Source organism: Somniosus microcephalus, chromosome 34 (assembly GCF_052327205.1).
Source record: "Somniosus microcephalus isolate GS21.2 chromosome 34, FLI_Smic_1.0, whole genome shotgun sequence".
Lineage (NCBI taxonomy): Eukaryota > Metazoa > Chordata > Chondrichthyes > Squaliformes > Somniosidae > Somniosus > Somniosus microcephalus.
The window spans coordinates 5,129,208-5,142,137 of NC_141020.1; the positions used below are offsets into that span (position 1 = coordinate 5,129,208).

At 41.3% G+C, this 12,930-nt stretch overlaps 1 protein-coding gene across 8 annotated transcripts in view; it reads right to left on the reverse strand.

The window, feature by feature from the left end:
• Positions 1–1,337: 1,337 nt before the first annotated feature.
• The window catches only part of LOC147096670 (alpha-actinin-1-like), a 111,229-nt gene continuing 99,636 nt past the window's right edge, over positions 1,338–12,930 (reverse strand). For 4 of the 8 annotated variants that reach the window (XM_085973230.1, XM_085973229.1, XM_085973233.1 and 1 more), the window contains 3 exons: positions 8,809–8,889; positions 6,647–6,805; positions 1,338–3,973 (listed from right to left, as the gene is read on the reverse strand). In XM_085973230.1, the coding sequence (XP_085829356.1) occupies positions 3,815–3,973; positions 6,647–6,805; positions 8,809–8,889 (399 nt within the window). In that variant the 3' untranslated portion in view covers positions 1,338–3,814. Of the gene's footprint in view, positions 3,974–6,646; positions 6,806–8,416; positions 8,540–8,808; positions 8,890–12,930 lie in introns of those variants that run through there. The other 4 variants (XM_085973237.1, XM_085973236.1, XM_085973232.1 and 1 more) reach the window with 2 other exon arrangements.

Below are 12,930 nucleotides of genomic sequence, written 5' to 3' on the forward strand. Positions count from 1 at the left end.
GATCACACACGTGGTCCCCCGAACGGAGCCAAATCAGTTGGAAAGTAGGAAAATTTCCCAAGGCAATCCAACTGTTTTTTGTTTGTTTTAAAAAAGTCAGCAATGCTGGTTCAGAAGTGATGGAAGTAAAGCTGTTAAGTCTAGGGAAGGACTATGGGATGAGTCCCTCTAGCAAGGTGACCCGACTACACCACGGAGGCGTGGTCCGGACCGAGTCAAGAAGATCAGAGACTGAATCTGTGAACTGTTTCCCGCAGAGACTGAATCTGTGAACTGTTTCCGCAGAGACTGAATCTGTGAACTGTTTCCCGCAGAGACTGAATCTGTGAACTGTTTCCGCAGAGACTGAATCTGTGAACTGTTTCCGCAGAGACTACCTCTGAACTGTTGTAACATGAAGTTGGATATGTTATGATGTTATGTTAATGGGGAATAAGTATGTTGTAAGCTAAAAAGGGAGGATTGTAGTGTATGTAACTGTTCTACCTTTAAGAGAACTATTGTATGTAACCGTCCACCTTTAAGAGAACTATTTTAGGTGTGGCACTACTTTATCCTGGCTGCTGTATACTGTAATACCGACAGTGACCACACCAGTATACAAGTGCTGTGGCAGAATTTATTGGGCAGATTCGCCCTGACCTTCGAATAGTAAAGTCCTGTTTAAGTTACTCTTGTAGTCTGTGTATTACTTCGCTATACAACCCACAGACTTTACAACTCCTATGTTACTAATATAATTGCGCGCGAGGAGAGGAAAAAAGAGCATGTCCGCTGAATCTGGATGCCAGGTAGAGTTTCATGCTCAGAATCTCAGAACAAATGTGGTTGCACCCAGATATAAACAAAGATACTGCAGAATAGGAGAAAGCAGATAAGCCTTTTTCACCATAAGTTACGTTTTTAAAATACAAGAGCCCACATACTTGTGACTGTCGACATGAACTAGTAACTTGGTATGTTGGGGCGTTTCTCAGATGTGATGGGCAAGTGGTGTGGTGGCAGAACACACGACAATGTATTTCCACACTTACCGTGTGCAGTGCGATTTTCTACCCTCGTGCCACAATTTTTGCGTCAGGTGTCCTGGGGGCAATGAAGCTGCTGCTTTCAGCAGATCGGAATGGCAGGTCACCACACAATGGACAGTAGGGAATCAGATGCGTTTACTCCATGATTGCTCACTCGAATTCCAAAATTCAACTGAGCCTTAGAGTTAAGTGGTCCGGGAGCAGGTTTTGTAAAGCACGAAATGGAAGTAGAGTGCGCACAAACACACAGAAAGGAAACCAGTCAAAGACTGAAAGGTTATTTTCTAAAATAAAGAGTCCAGCACCTTTTTTTTTTCTCAAAAATATTGATGATTTATTTCATCTAATAGGGCTAAGGTAGCAGAGACCCACTGAAAACACCCTTAGATCAAATGTAGAAAGGCAGCCCTCACTTTTATCGCACTTCACAAACATGGTAATATATAGGCTATAACAGCAGGGGAGAAAATATCTTCACAGAAACCTCTTCTCTAGTATTCCAGAAAATCTCATTTGTCCATTGGAATGTTCTGTTTTTCCAGAATGTTCAATTTATTTCTTCTTAAAATCAAGCAGTAATTACACACAATCCAGGAAAGTGTTTCAGATGATCTATATATTTATATATACTGTATAAGTCCCCGTGTTAATGCAAAATAGAAAAAGCCCTCCATCACCACTGGAAAAAAAACTGCAGCTATTACTCTTAACTCAAGGCCAGCCTGTGTCTCACGGCAACAATAATTCAATGTCGAGTAGGTCCCAGGAGCAAGGAGAATTGAAAAGAATTAAAACAAAACCCACGACAGCACCCGTTTTTTTTTTACAACTAGAGGCTTTTCTGCGAAAAACCGTACCTTCACAGAAAAAGCCCAGCTTTGTGTTTTATTTTTTAAAAAAAGGCAGTCTTTCATTCAAATTAAAGGTCACTGCAGTATGTACACGAAAAAAAAAGATTAAATATGGAGGGATAAATATTTTTTCCTACCTCAAAAAAAAAAATGTGCTATTTTGCCCTCGGCTGAACTATCGAAACACGGGGTGGGGGTGGTAAATCTCTCCAGATGTGGAAATGTAATTTATTTTTTCAGGCGCCCAATGTACAGAAACTCAGGTGGAACTGTCACTCACCATAGCCCCCAGTTACACTATAGCTTCGAATACTTACTGCTTTTGCTTTACAACCGCATGACTAAAAATATAAAGATGCATAATTGGAACAGCACAAGTTCATTTTGATATCAATGATAGCGTTTAAACCCCTCTGTAGCTGCTAGATGAATAGCCGACTCAATGATTTGATTCTGTTAGGCATAACTCACCCGGTTTCCAATCCCAAATTCGCTCCCTACCCCTGCAGTGCATACCACGGGTTGTGTTCACTGGAGATAATCCAATGCATTTCATGATTCTGGGTAAAAGGCAAGACTCAGTGGATTCAGTCTGGATTTGGGCAGTTTTACACCCATCACCCTTGCTTTTCCACAGCTGAGGTCTTGCATCGATTTGTGAGAGATTCGGATTTTACAGTGGGAGACTGCACTATCGTGACACAATGGCTTCACTGGTGCTACAGTATAAAGGAGGAACCCTATTATAATACCCCAAATGGTTTACTGCCCTATTCATTCTTTCCTGGAAAAACCAATCACCGAGGTACCAATGCCTTCCGGTCCAACCTCAATCTTGGTTACGCTTCAACACTGCCTCATCTGTACTCAGAGTTCACTGCATATCAGCAACTAAAGTCACATTTCATTTTAATAAGCTATATATTAGAATAAATAACTGGCACTTGTATTGAGGCAGCAATTCACTCTTGGGGCTCTGGTGACCCTCTGTTGGTTTATTTAGGATGCCGTCAGAACCGCTTGACTGCATTACCGCCTTCAAACCCACCACCAGCCATTTAACTCTCCTACTTTTTTTTTTAAGCAAGGGCTGCCTCTTCAGTGAGTGTTTTTTGACCATCCGAACATTTGTTTTCTAAAGATTTCAGTCAGATTCTGTACAGTGAGGGCAGTGCGGGCTACACTGGAACACTGAATTAAAAAAGAGAAAAAAATTGCAAACTAAATCAGCCATGATTTTCAGTAAACACATTGCCAGGTAACCCAACCCCCTTTAAACAAGCTACTAGCTGGGGGTTCAAGCATATACTGCACTGTAGAGCGAAGTATCTTAATGATAAAAAATACATTTGTGCTATTCATACATGGCCCACCAGGTGCAAATTATTCTTTATATATTGGCTGAAAAAAAAAAAAAAAAAAAAAAAATCGAAGCAGCTCGCTCATCTTTATCGCACTTCTAGATTGGGGGAGAAAAGTGAAAACAGCAGGAATACTAAATATTTATAATACAAAAATATTTAGTTTTACAGTATCGAGTACATTTGGAAAAATACAAAGGAGCCAGTTTCCTATGGAACTTTTAGAATTTAAAATCAAAACCTCCAAATTCCCATCAGACTGATTCACACAGTTCCTGTGGCACTCATGAATAACAGTTCATGTGCTCCAAATGCTTGTACCAGTGCAGTGTACAGAAAAAGTTTGCAGTATTACCACCTAATACAGAAACGCAAAATGGAAATATTTGCATAGATTTAAGACCAACAGAGTCATAATAAGACACAATGGAATGTACGGTAAAGGTTCCTCGGTAAATGCATGTGCCAACTCCAATACGCTGTTTATAGCACTGACTTTTGTAGGTGGTGGAGAGAGGAGAGAGGAGAGTATAAGAAAGAGTGGGCTGGCTGTGGTGAGATGCCGATCAGATTACAGGTCGCTTTCACCGTACAAAGCTGTGGAGAAGGACATGTAATCCAGAGCGCCGGGCACTGCATCAGGACCTCTGTATGGAGCCATCCGGGCAATACAATATTCAGCTTGATCTGGGGGAAGCTCGCGCCGCAGCTCCTCCGCCGTGATGTAACTCTGAAAAGGAAGAATTCACAAAACGCTCGTCAGGATCTTCTGATACCCCAACTGGAAAAACCAAACAGATTCAAGCTATACTGCCGAGTCAGGGCATCGGTTCTTTTAGATTTGCTCGTGATGTGGCCAAAGCCGCATTATTGCCCATCCCTAGTTTCCGTGACCTGCCTTCTTCTAAGCATTTTATTATTGCAACTGAATGGCTCGCTAGACTCGGAAGGCATTGAGGAGTCCATGTAGCCTGGGTAGGGGTAGGTGAACCAGTTGTTTTTTTTGACTTGGCCATTTTCAATCCTGGTGCCAGCCCACAAATGACCAGATTTAATGAACTCAATGTTACAACTTGCCGTGGTGGAATGTGAACTCGCGACCTCCGGGTTGCCAGTCCAGTACCATAACTAGTCGGCTTAGTAAGGTCACAACAGTTAAATGCTGGATCAGTAACTAGGGAGATAGCTTACAAGTCAGAGAAGCAAACAGGAACTTTTTTTTTTGGGGGGGGGGGGGGGGTGGGTTAAGGAACAAAAATAAGGATACCATTTAAAATATTCTTTTTCCAACCAAGATTCTCAGTTGCCGAATTGAACAATACTTGTTAATTTCAATTAAAAAAATGCCAATCATTTCAGGCAGGAGACCATGATACAGCACAGAAGGCCATTCGGCCCACCGTGCCTGTGCCAGGCAGCTATCCAATTGGTCCCATTCCTGCTACTCGTTCCACACAGACTTGCAAATGTTATTCCCCATCAAATATTTATCCAATTCCTTTTTGCAAGTTACTATTGATTCTGCTTCCACTGCCCTTTCAGGCAGCGCGTTCCAGATCACAACAACTCGCCGCGTTAAAAACATGTTTCCTCATGTCGCCTCTGGTTCCCGACTCTTCTGTCATTGGAAACAGTCTCCTTATTTACTCCATCAAAACCATTCATGATTTTGATCACCTCCATCAAATCTGCTTTTAACCTTCTCTGTTCTAAGGAGAACAACCCCAGTCTCTCCATATAACTAAAGTCCTTCATCCCTGGTACCATTCTAGTGAATCTCCTCTGTGCCCTTTAAGGTCTCGACATCCTTCCTAAAGTGTGGTGCCCAGAATTGAACTCAATACTCCAGCTGAGGCCGAACCAGTTTGTTGTAAAAGGTCTAACATAACGTCCTTGCTTTTTGCACTCTATGCCTCTTAATAAAACCAATGATCCCATATTTTTTAATTAAAATTTTTTTTTTTTTTTTAAAAGTCGTATCAACTTGTCCTGCCACCTGAAGAGAAATTAGTAAAAGGCAAGTTTAGCACAGATAAAGACAGCTTTTTTCTTTAAACTCAGTAAATGAGGTTTGGAATTAATTATGCAGCAGCTGGTTGGGTTTGGCTGGAAACAAGTACATTTAAAAATTATATTTTAGTTTCAAGATTTCGATTAAAAAAAATCTTTATGCAGCTACACTTGCCTCAGGCTCCCGTCCTCCCCATCCTCTAAAAAGCTTTGATCAGTCGAGAGTGTTGATGGGTTTACGATGGTATTTAAGCAAGTCAAGCCCCAGCATTAGCACTCCACCCAGTGATTTTGTCAGAAAGAATGGAGTTAGCAGACTGGTGACTGCCAGTCTGCAGGGTGATTTTACTTCTATTGCTAGGCTTCTTACAACATGTGAACTTAAAATAACTTTCTATAAATACTACTTCTAATTGAACAACAAGCATGCATTCCAGAAGCAATCATTTGCATTAAACAACAAATCCTACATGAGGAGTTAGATGGCCCACAATGGATTTGTTCCAACCACTTTCTTGCCAATGGTGTCCTCCTTGTGTCCTTTAGGGTGGCTTATTGTTTCACTGAAATTATTCCACCAGTGCTGGTCATCCTCTTGTACCTCAACCATTATTTGTGTAGGAGCGGAGACACCAAACGTTGGCAGGTATTCCACTGCCAAAGCATTGTGGAGAATCTGACCTGGTCTCCTCCCAATGTCCATACGTGTGCACTTCCAGTAACGATTGTTGGATAACAATGAGCGGGAAGCTTGGCTGATTTTCCAACCCCTAACTCTGGGTTGCCAAGGCCAAATGTAGCCTTTCTACAACCACCGAGCCCAGCTTACCGAGCATAAACCTTCCTGCTCTATAGGGCTCAGCTACTCACCTGATTGGCTCACAGCAAAACCTGTTCCAACAGATGAACTGGACACCTACTGACAGCAACATGCAGGCCAAGACCTGCCCTATGAATGCCTTTAACCAAACACAAGGGCTTTTACTCCACTTCTAGATTGCATCTGGTCTCTAAGGCAACAGCTAATAAATCAACATGGCAATGATTCACTGGCATGAGTCTCGCTGACATTGTGCAACTGACAGTAGAACCTGCCTTTACAAAAGATTAGTGTGGTACTTCAAAAATCCATGAAGGACTTGTCCGTTCTGTATATTGTGCTGTTTGATTGTTACTTTCAGCTCATCTGTAAAAGCTTCCACAAGTATGAGACTCAAAAATTGCAGAGAAAAGCCATGCAATGTTAGGAACACAAATTTCAAATAGACAGGCCATTAACAAAACAAGGAAAATTGCCTTTACAAACACTGCAAATCCAGTTTACAAGCATCAGAATTACATTCTAGACTAGAGTTACAAATCTTCCTGTAACTTTGCAAGTCTAATTTCTTACCTTGTCTCCTGCCAGAATCTTGAAGGAGGCCATGACTTGTTCAGCTGTATCAGTGTCTGTGGTCTCATGTGACATGAAATCAATGAAGGCTTGGAATGACACTGCTTCAGTGTTGTTGGGGGCAACAAGACCCATTATACGTGCAAACTCTGCTTCACCCTGGGAATTATACAGCAAGAGAGTAAAAACATGAACGAGAGACAGAGACTTGAGGCAAGATCAAGAGGTAAAAAGAACAGACTAGTATAGAATCATTTCTTTTCCAATTTGTTCCCAAGTTGCCTCTCCTTACACTCAGGCACCTGCAGCTAGGATGCAGGTCAAAGGTTTTTCCACAGATGTCAGCAATGCAGTCCTGAGGCTGGCTGACAAGATGTGAAATTGTAATGAGGGAACTGGTAGCATGTCCCTCTGCATTTGACGCAGGGAGTTCCAAGCTTGCAGTTCATTTTGACCAGAAGTCATGCCAAGAGTTAAGGAAAGCAGACAGCCCTGGATCAATTACCTCTAGACTGTTTAGTGAAAAGGTTCCATTTCTCCCATTCTTCATTTCTCTTTCCTCCAAAATTCTCCTCGGTTGAGGGGTCAGGAAGGCTACTTTTATTGACAATCAATGATGTGTCTCAAATCAACCTGTACTAGGAGAACTTAATCTTCATCCAAGGGGAAGCCAGATTACAACCTGGATCTCAGTCAAGTCAGAAACTGTCCTCACTCAGCATGCAATTTCCAGCATGAATTCTGGCCCAGTTTTCCCTCCTTAGCCTGGAAGGTCAGAGGTCAATTATATCACCCTGGCTGAATTAGCCTGGAAGGTCAAGGGTCAATTATACCGCCCTGGCTGAATTAGCTAACTCGGTAGAGACCAGGGATTGTAGCTGGCACCTCCCCAATCCGCAAGGCTCAGTATCACAACACAGTGTACTTGCTCTGTCACTGGAGAACCCATATTGTTCCGTGCAGTTTTCTTTCTATTCCCCACTCACCAAAACATTTGAAATACATTAACAAAAAACAAAACGAAATTCAAATTCAAGGATACACCCATGATTCCCACTTTATCTTAACCCTTGTTTTGAAAAATGATCGTCACTAAGCAACCAGAGAACAGATTCTTCAAGACCCTGGCCAGAGCCAAAAGGTAATATAAATCTCTGGCACAGAAGCTACTGGGTTGCCCTAAAACATCATATGGTGGAATTGAGCTTTTCTTGTTGTTTGCTGAAGGCAAAGGAGGCCTAGGACCTCAGGCAACAATGCAACCTCAGCATCATTCAGGTATTTTAAAATGGTTTGAAAAATTCCAGGATTTTGCTTACAAGACACTGGCCGGATTTTCTGCCTGTTCACTCATCAGCCTCAAATCTCACCACCACCTCCCTCTCCCCCCAATTCATTTTAATAAGAGTAGAAAACGGCAGGCTGGCAAGTGCAGAAGTAGAATATCCCAGCCACTTATATGCCTGTTACACAGCAGCGCAAACGAACTGAACTAGGGCACTTTGAAAATTGGTGCAATTAGTGGCATGGTATTTTTTTTAAAATAAAAAATGTATTAAAATGTTAATAGTTTCCTAACAAATTCTTTTGCTTTACTGATGTACTGTGCTAAATTTTCTCTGGTCACTTAAAGAAGTTACAAATTAATGCCCAGTACATACCAATATTGCAGAAAACTACTTGTGTAGTAGACATATAGGAGCTTTATAAATTTGACTGACGAGAGAAAGTCTATTTCTACAAAAGATTTACTAAAATATGAGAGCTTACAGGTCAAACCCCTGGTAATTCTGGGTGAAGATGTGGAGAAGGGAAGAGGAACCGTACCAGACTGTAGCCCGTAGAGATAAGGAGAGCTCGAAAATCATCAGCGTCCATCAGCCCCGTTCGCTTCTACTCCAACAGGAGTAAGCAAGAGAAAAACACACACACAACAGGGCATAGTACCATAAACAAGGGTCACAGGTCAGACAAGTACAGAACCAAACCCAAAGATGGGAGGAGAAAAAAAAACAGGAAAAAAAATACAAAGTACAAAAGAGCAGGTATGGGTAATTCAAAAAGGAAGATGGGGATAGGCCAGAACACAGGATACAGGAGAGAAGTGGAGAAAAAAAAAGTTAGCTATTTACTGACTTTTATTGCATTCAAATCATCAATACCTGCTGGTCATTTCCAACATCGAAGCCCAAGCTGATAAGGCAGGCTTTAAACTCTTCTGGTCCCAGTTTCCCGCTATGGTCCTACACGAGGTCACGGTGCAGATCAGAGCATGCAGGTAGCATGATGTGTACACACAGTGGAGGTTGGTTGGGTGGGGGGGGGGGGGGGAAAGGAGAGGAACAAAGGGGAAGAGGACGGAGTTTTGGTATCGGTGGTGATGCAGCACAGCATGCATCGTGCACGAGGCATGCAAATGGAGAGAAGGAAAATAAAAATGGCATGTTAGACAAAGGAAAAATGAAAAACATTTGAACAAAAAAAGAAAATGCAAATGAAACCATGAACCCATCTCAAACAACACACATCTTTCAGCTGCGAAACACTACAAAAGAATTACATTTGGAGCAATTGGTAAATGCAGCTTTCTACACCTAAAGTTTCACCATTTTGGTACTTCAGACAAAGGATTTCTATGCTGCGGAGCGCAATGTTTTTTATGTATTGCAACTGCAGCCAGCATTAAGCACTCCCAGGTACTCGATACCATTTAGCAACTGGGCTCCGTCTATTTTCCTTCGGACTCTAAAGTTGGTGGACACTTTCATTTAATCAGTCCTTGCTGAATCTGAATCTGGGTCTTAAGTGGTGAAAAGGATAGCACTCCAAACCTAGATCATTGCACTTCGATTTTAATAAGTTAGCATAAATTCTCCATATGAACATTATACTAATCTTAACGAGCAGGGCTTCCAATACACTTCCAACACTACAACTTTATCACTGTTCTCATTTACCGCATAGCCCTTCAACTGAAGTATAAACTAGTACAAATAACACATAATAAGCAAACATGATAGCCAGGGTTAAGTAAACAGAATTCAAAGTTGATCCACCAGATTTTCACTAATAGTTCTACAGGCTAATTTGACTAAAATGAAAAAAGAAATTGTATTAGAAACCCTGCAAAAAGGATTGATTTTAACCATTTTATACATGACTACAATTTGCACAGCTTACCGTCACCTGAGAAATTGAAACTGTAAGTGACTTCCTGAGGGACATATAAAATGAGCACAGTAGAACGCCAAGTTCAAAGGCTCAGCAGTTCTGTCCATAATCATTTGGAAGTCAAATTCATATCACAGAATTAACTTACTGTGTGAATAGGAACGTTAGAAGTAATGGACTTCATTTACAATCTTAATCAGTTAGTATCAACTTTATTCACCATTCTTGGATGAATATTAAAGCTGCCTTCTACATATTATTTGTAAAGCAATGTTTTAAAAACCCTACTGCTCCTATGGGGGATCCAAAAATCAAATCCTGACGACTATTAGTTTTGGCTGGCAAAAAATAGGCCAAGTGCTTCACTCACTGTATTAGCAAACACGACAATTTTGTTTCTTAAAAACAAGGACCGACACACTAAGGAAACCAGCACAGACAACGGGCTGAATGGCCTCTCCGGTGCTGTAACCTTCTGAGCAACTGCTGGGAAGTTTCTAAATTTCAATCAGGTAAACTCTACAAACATGAAAATCAAAAGATTATAAAATCTGGCCATCAGAAACATTAAAAGCCACACTTCAGAAACAGCTGTTAGAGGTTTCAGGCACGGATCACAAAGAGCTGCAGTCCCACTAGATAGCTGCTGGAAGGAACGGGCCCTACTCTCAGCTCCACCAGCAGACACATCAGCTGCACTGTAACACAATGCACAACCCAAAACCCAGACTTCCTGCATTCCATTTTGCGTCATCTTAATCCAGGAGTTCGGAAACTGTAGAAACAGCAAGAATTAGGTATGCAAGACACACGAGGTCTGCAGTAACTCAATCATATCTCGGTTGGGTTTCTGGTGACATTTTTGGAACAAGTTTCACTGGGTATGGCAACGAAAAAAAAAAATCTGCTTTAAAATTGCAATTAATGGATCCATACAATTTGAGCCCAACCGACCTGAAGGGAATTTGGTCGGTGACCTTGTACTTTCTGTTGACAATTTGTTACGCAAGTAGGAGGAGAAAACAGATACTTCTGTTAGTCACTGAAAATATACTGCATTTAAGCCTGCCATTTTTGATGGATTTAAATTGACTCTAATCAGGTTCCCCCATCTGCAACGATACTGATGGGAACCAAACACAAATTACAGTAGTGAATGAACATGTCCAGCCCTCCCACTTCTGTCCCAACAGTTCAAGTGGTTGACATGTTCTGGCTTATACTGTTCACGTCTTGAGGCAATTCGGAAATGCGGTGTACTTTTCCAAACTTTTTGCTCCAACCGTTAGCTTTTAAACTAAACCAAGACAAGAATTAAAACAGCTAGTCCCACTGAGCCACTTGAAGGAAGGTCAGTGAAAGAGTTGGGGACACTTTTCCCTCCTATTGCCAAAACAACCAGGCAGGAATGGGGGATGTTCAAGAGGGAAGGGGGAGCAAAATCAACACACTGTCCTAACTGATTTTATTACATCTTTTAGAAAGTAATCTTTATGCTGATTCCTGGAGTCTACGCTTAAAAAAAAACCCTTCATATTCAGTTTTGAGAATGGGATCAATTGGTGACATTAATTTTTCTTGGCAAATTAAATATTCAAGTTTGTTCTCGAGGAGTAAATACGTGGTCATTTAGGTAGAATGAATAGCCTATCACTGGTAACGGTCAGAGAGGGCTTCAAAAACAAACAACTGTGCAACTGGACATTGCAAAGTGTAAATTCAAGATTCTGGAATACTGCAGAGCTCAGCATCCCAATACACTACGTAATACAGTAGTGTTACACTATCTACTAACACCACGTAACTGAACAAAATGTCATGCAACTTCATTACAACCTATTATTTGCTATAAAGCTGGTTTCTTTGTTACGAGTATACAGAATGCTTAGTGAGCCATCAGTAGTTATCAGAGAAATCAGATTACAGCATTGATCTTTAACTCCCTCCGAGGAATGTTCAAACTACAAAAATACAGGTCATGACAAGACACTATTTGCTGTGCCAGGATGTAAGAGAGGGTTTAATTTTCTCCAAAGGGGGCTGGACGTTCTCTGCAGCTTATATGCACATGTTCCATGCAAATGTTAACTACAAGTGGGCACCTGGAATTTATTGCACACTTTAAAAAAAAAAAAAGTACAATTATAGTAATGCTCTGGAACAGACACCCCATTCTCAAACGGCTAAGTTAAATAAATGGGTTTTTTTTTGGAGGGGGGCGGGGAAGAGAATAGTAGCATCGGGGAATGAGGTGCTACTACAGTCAACCGGTTGCATTATAGTTCTGGAAAAAAAAAGGTTTAACCCAAGGACTAGCATGTCATATGCAATCCCTCAACAGGATCAGGTTTTGCACCACATTCAAATATTGATTGCCTCATTTCCTCTAGAATATATTACACAGAGTGAGCTGTTCTGTGTCAAATATTTCATTCTTTCTACATTCACTGAAGATAAAAAGAAATTTGCCCAGTGACGAATGTAATTGTGTCCCAGGCATTAACACGCTGATCATCAGCTCACTAAGCATTAAGGCACAGCATATATAGAAGCGTCAGGGATATATACAAGCATTCATACATTAGTCAGAGTGGTTACTGGACCACAGCAGCTTAACTCTATGACTGCACTGTAAAATATGCACAAATGCCAGGAGCTACAGCCAAGTATGACCCTCTCTTGAAAGGGAGATGCTTGTACCAGTCAATGACAGAAAAGGTTGTTTAAAGACAGATACATTTTCCATTCCATATTGGTTTCTGAAATATGAAATAAGGAAAATACTCAGATTACAGTAGTTACATTAAAACTTTGGAAGAAAAAATATTTTTTTAATCCAATAGCTGCGAAAGAGGAAGACCATGAAAACAGTCAGTCAGTTTCTTTCTTCTCGATAATGATCCACGGACTTCGGCTGGAAAGTGTGAACATCCAATCAGGGCAGGATTGGGCTAGCGGTGATGGCTTCCACAACCAAATAGCCAGACAGTCAAGGTATAGAAGCACATGGGGAGCGGCCACTTAAGTGAGGTACCAGAGGCCAGTCGGCACCCATGAAACTCTACCTCAGCTAGACACAGCGCCGTAGAGAGGAAGGAGGGAGAGAGAGAGAG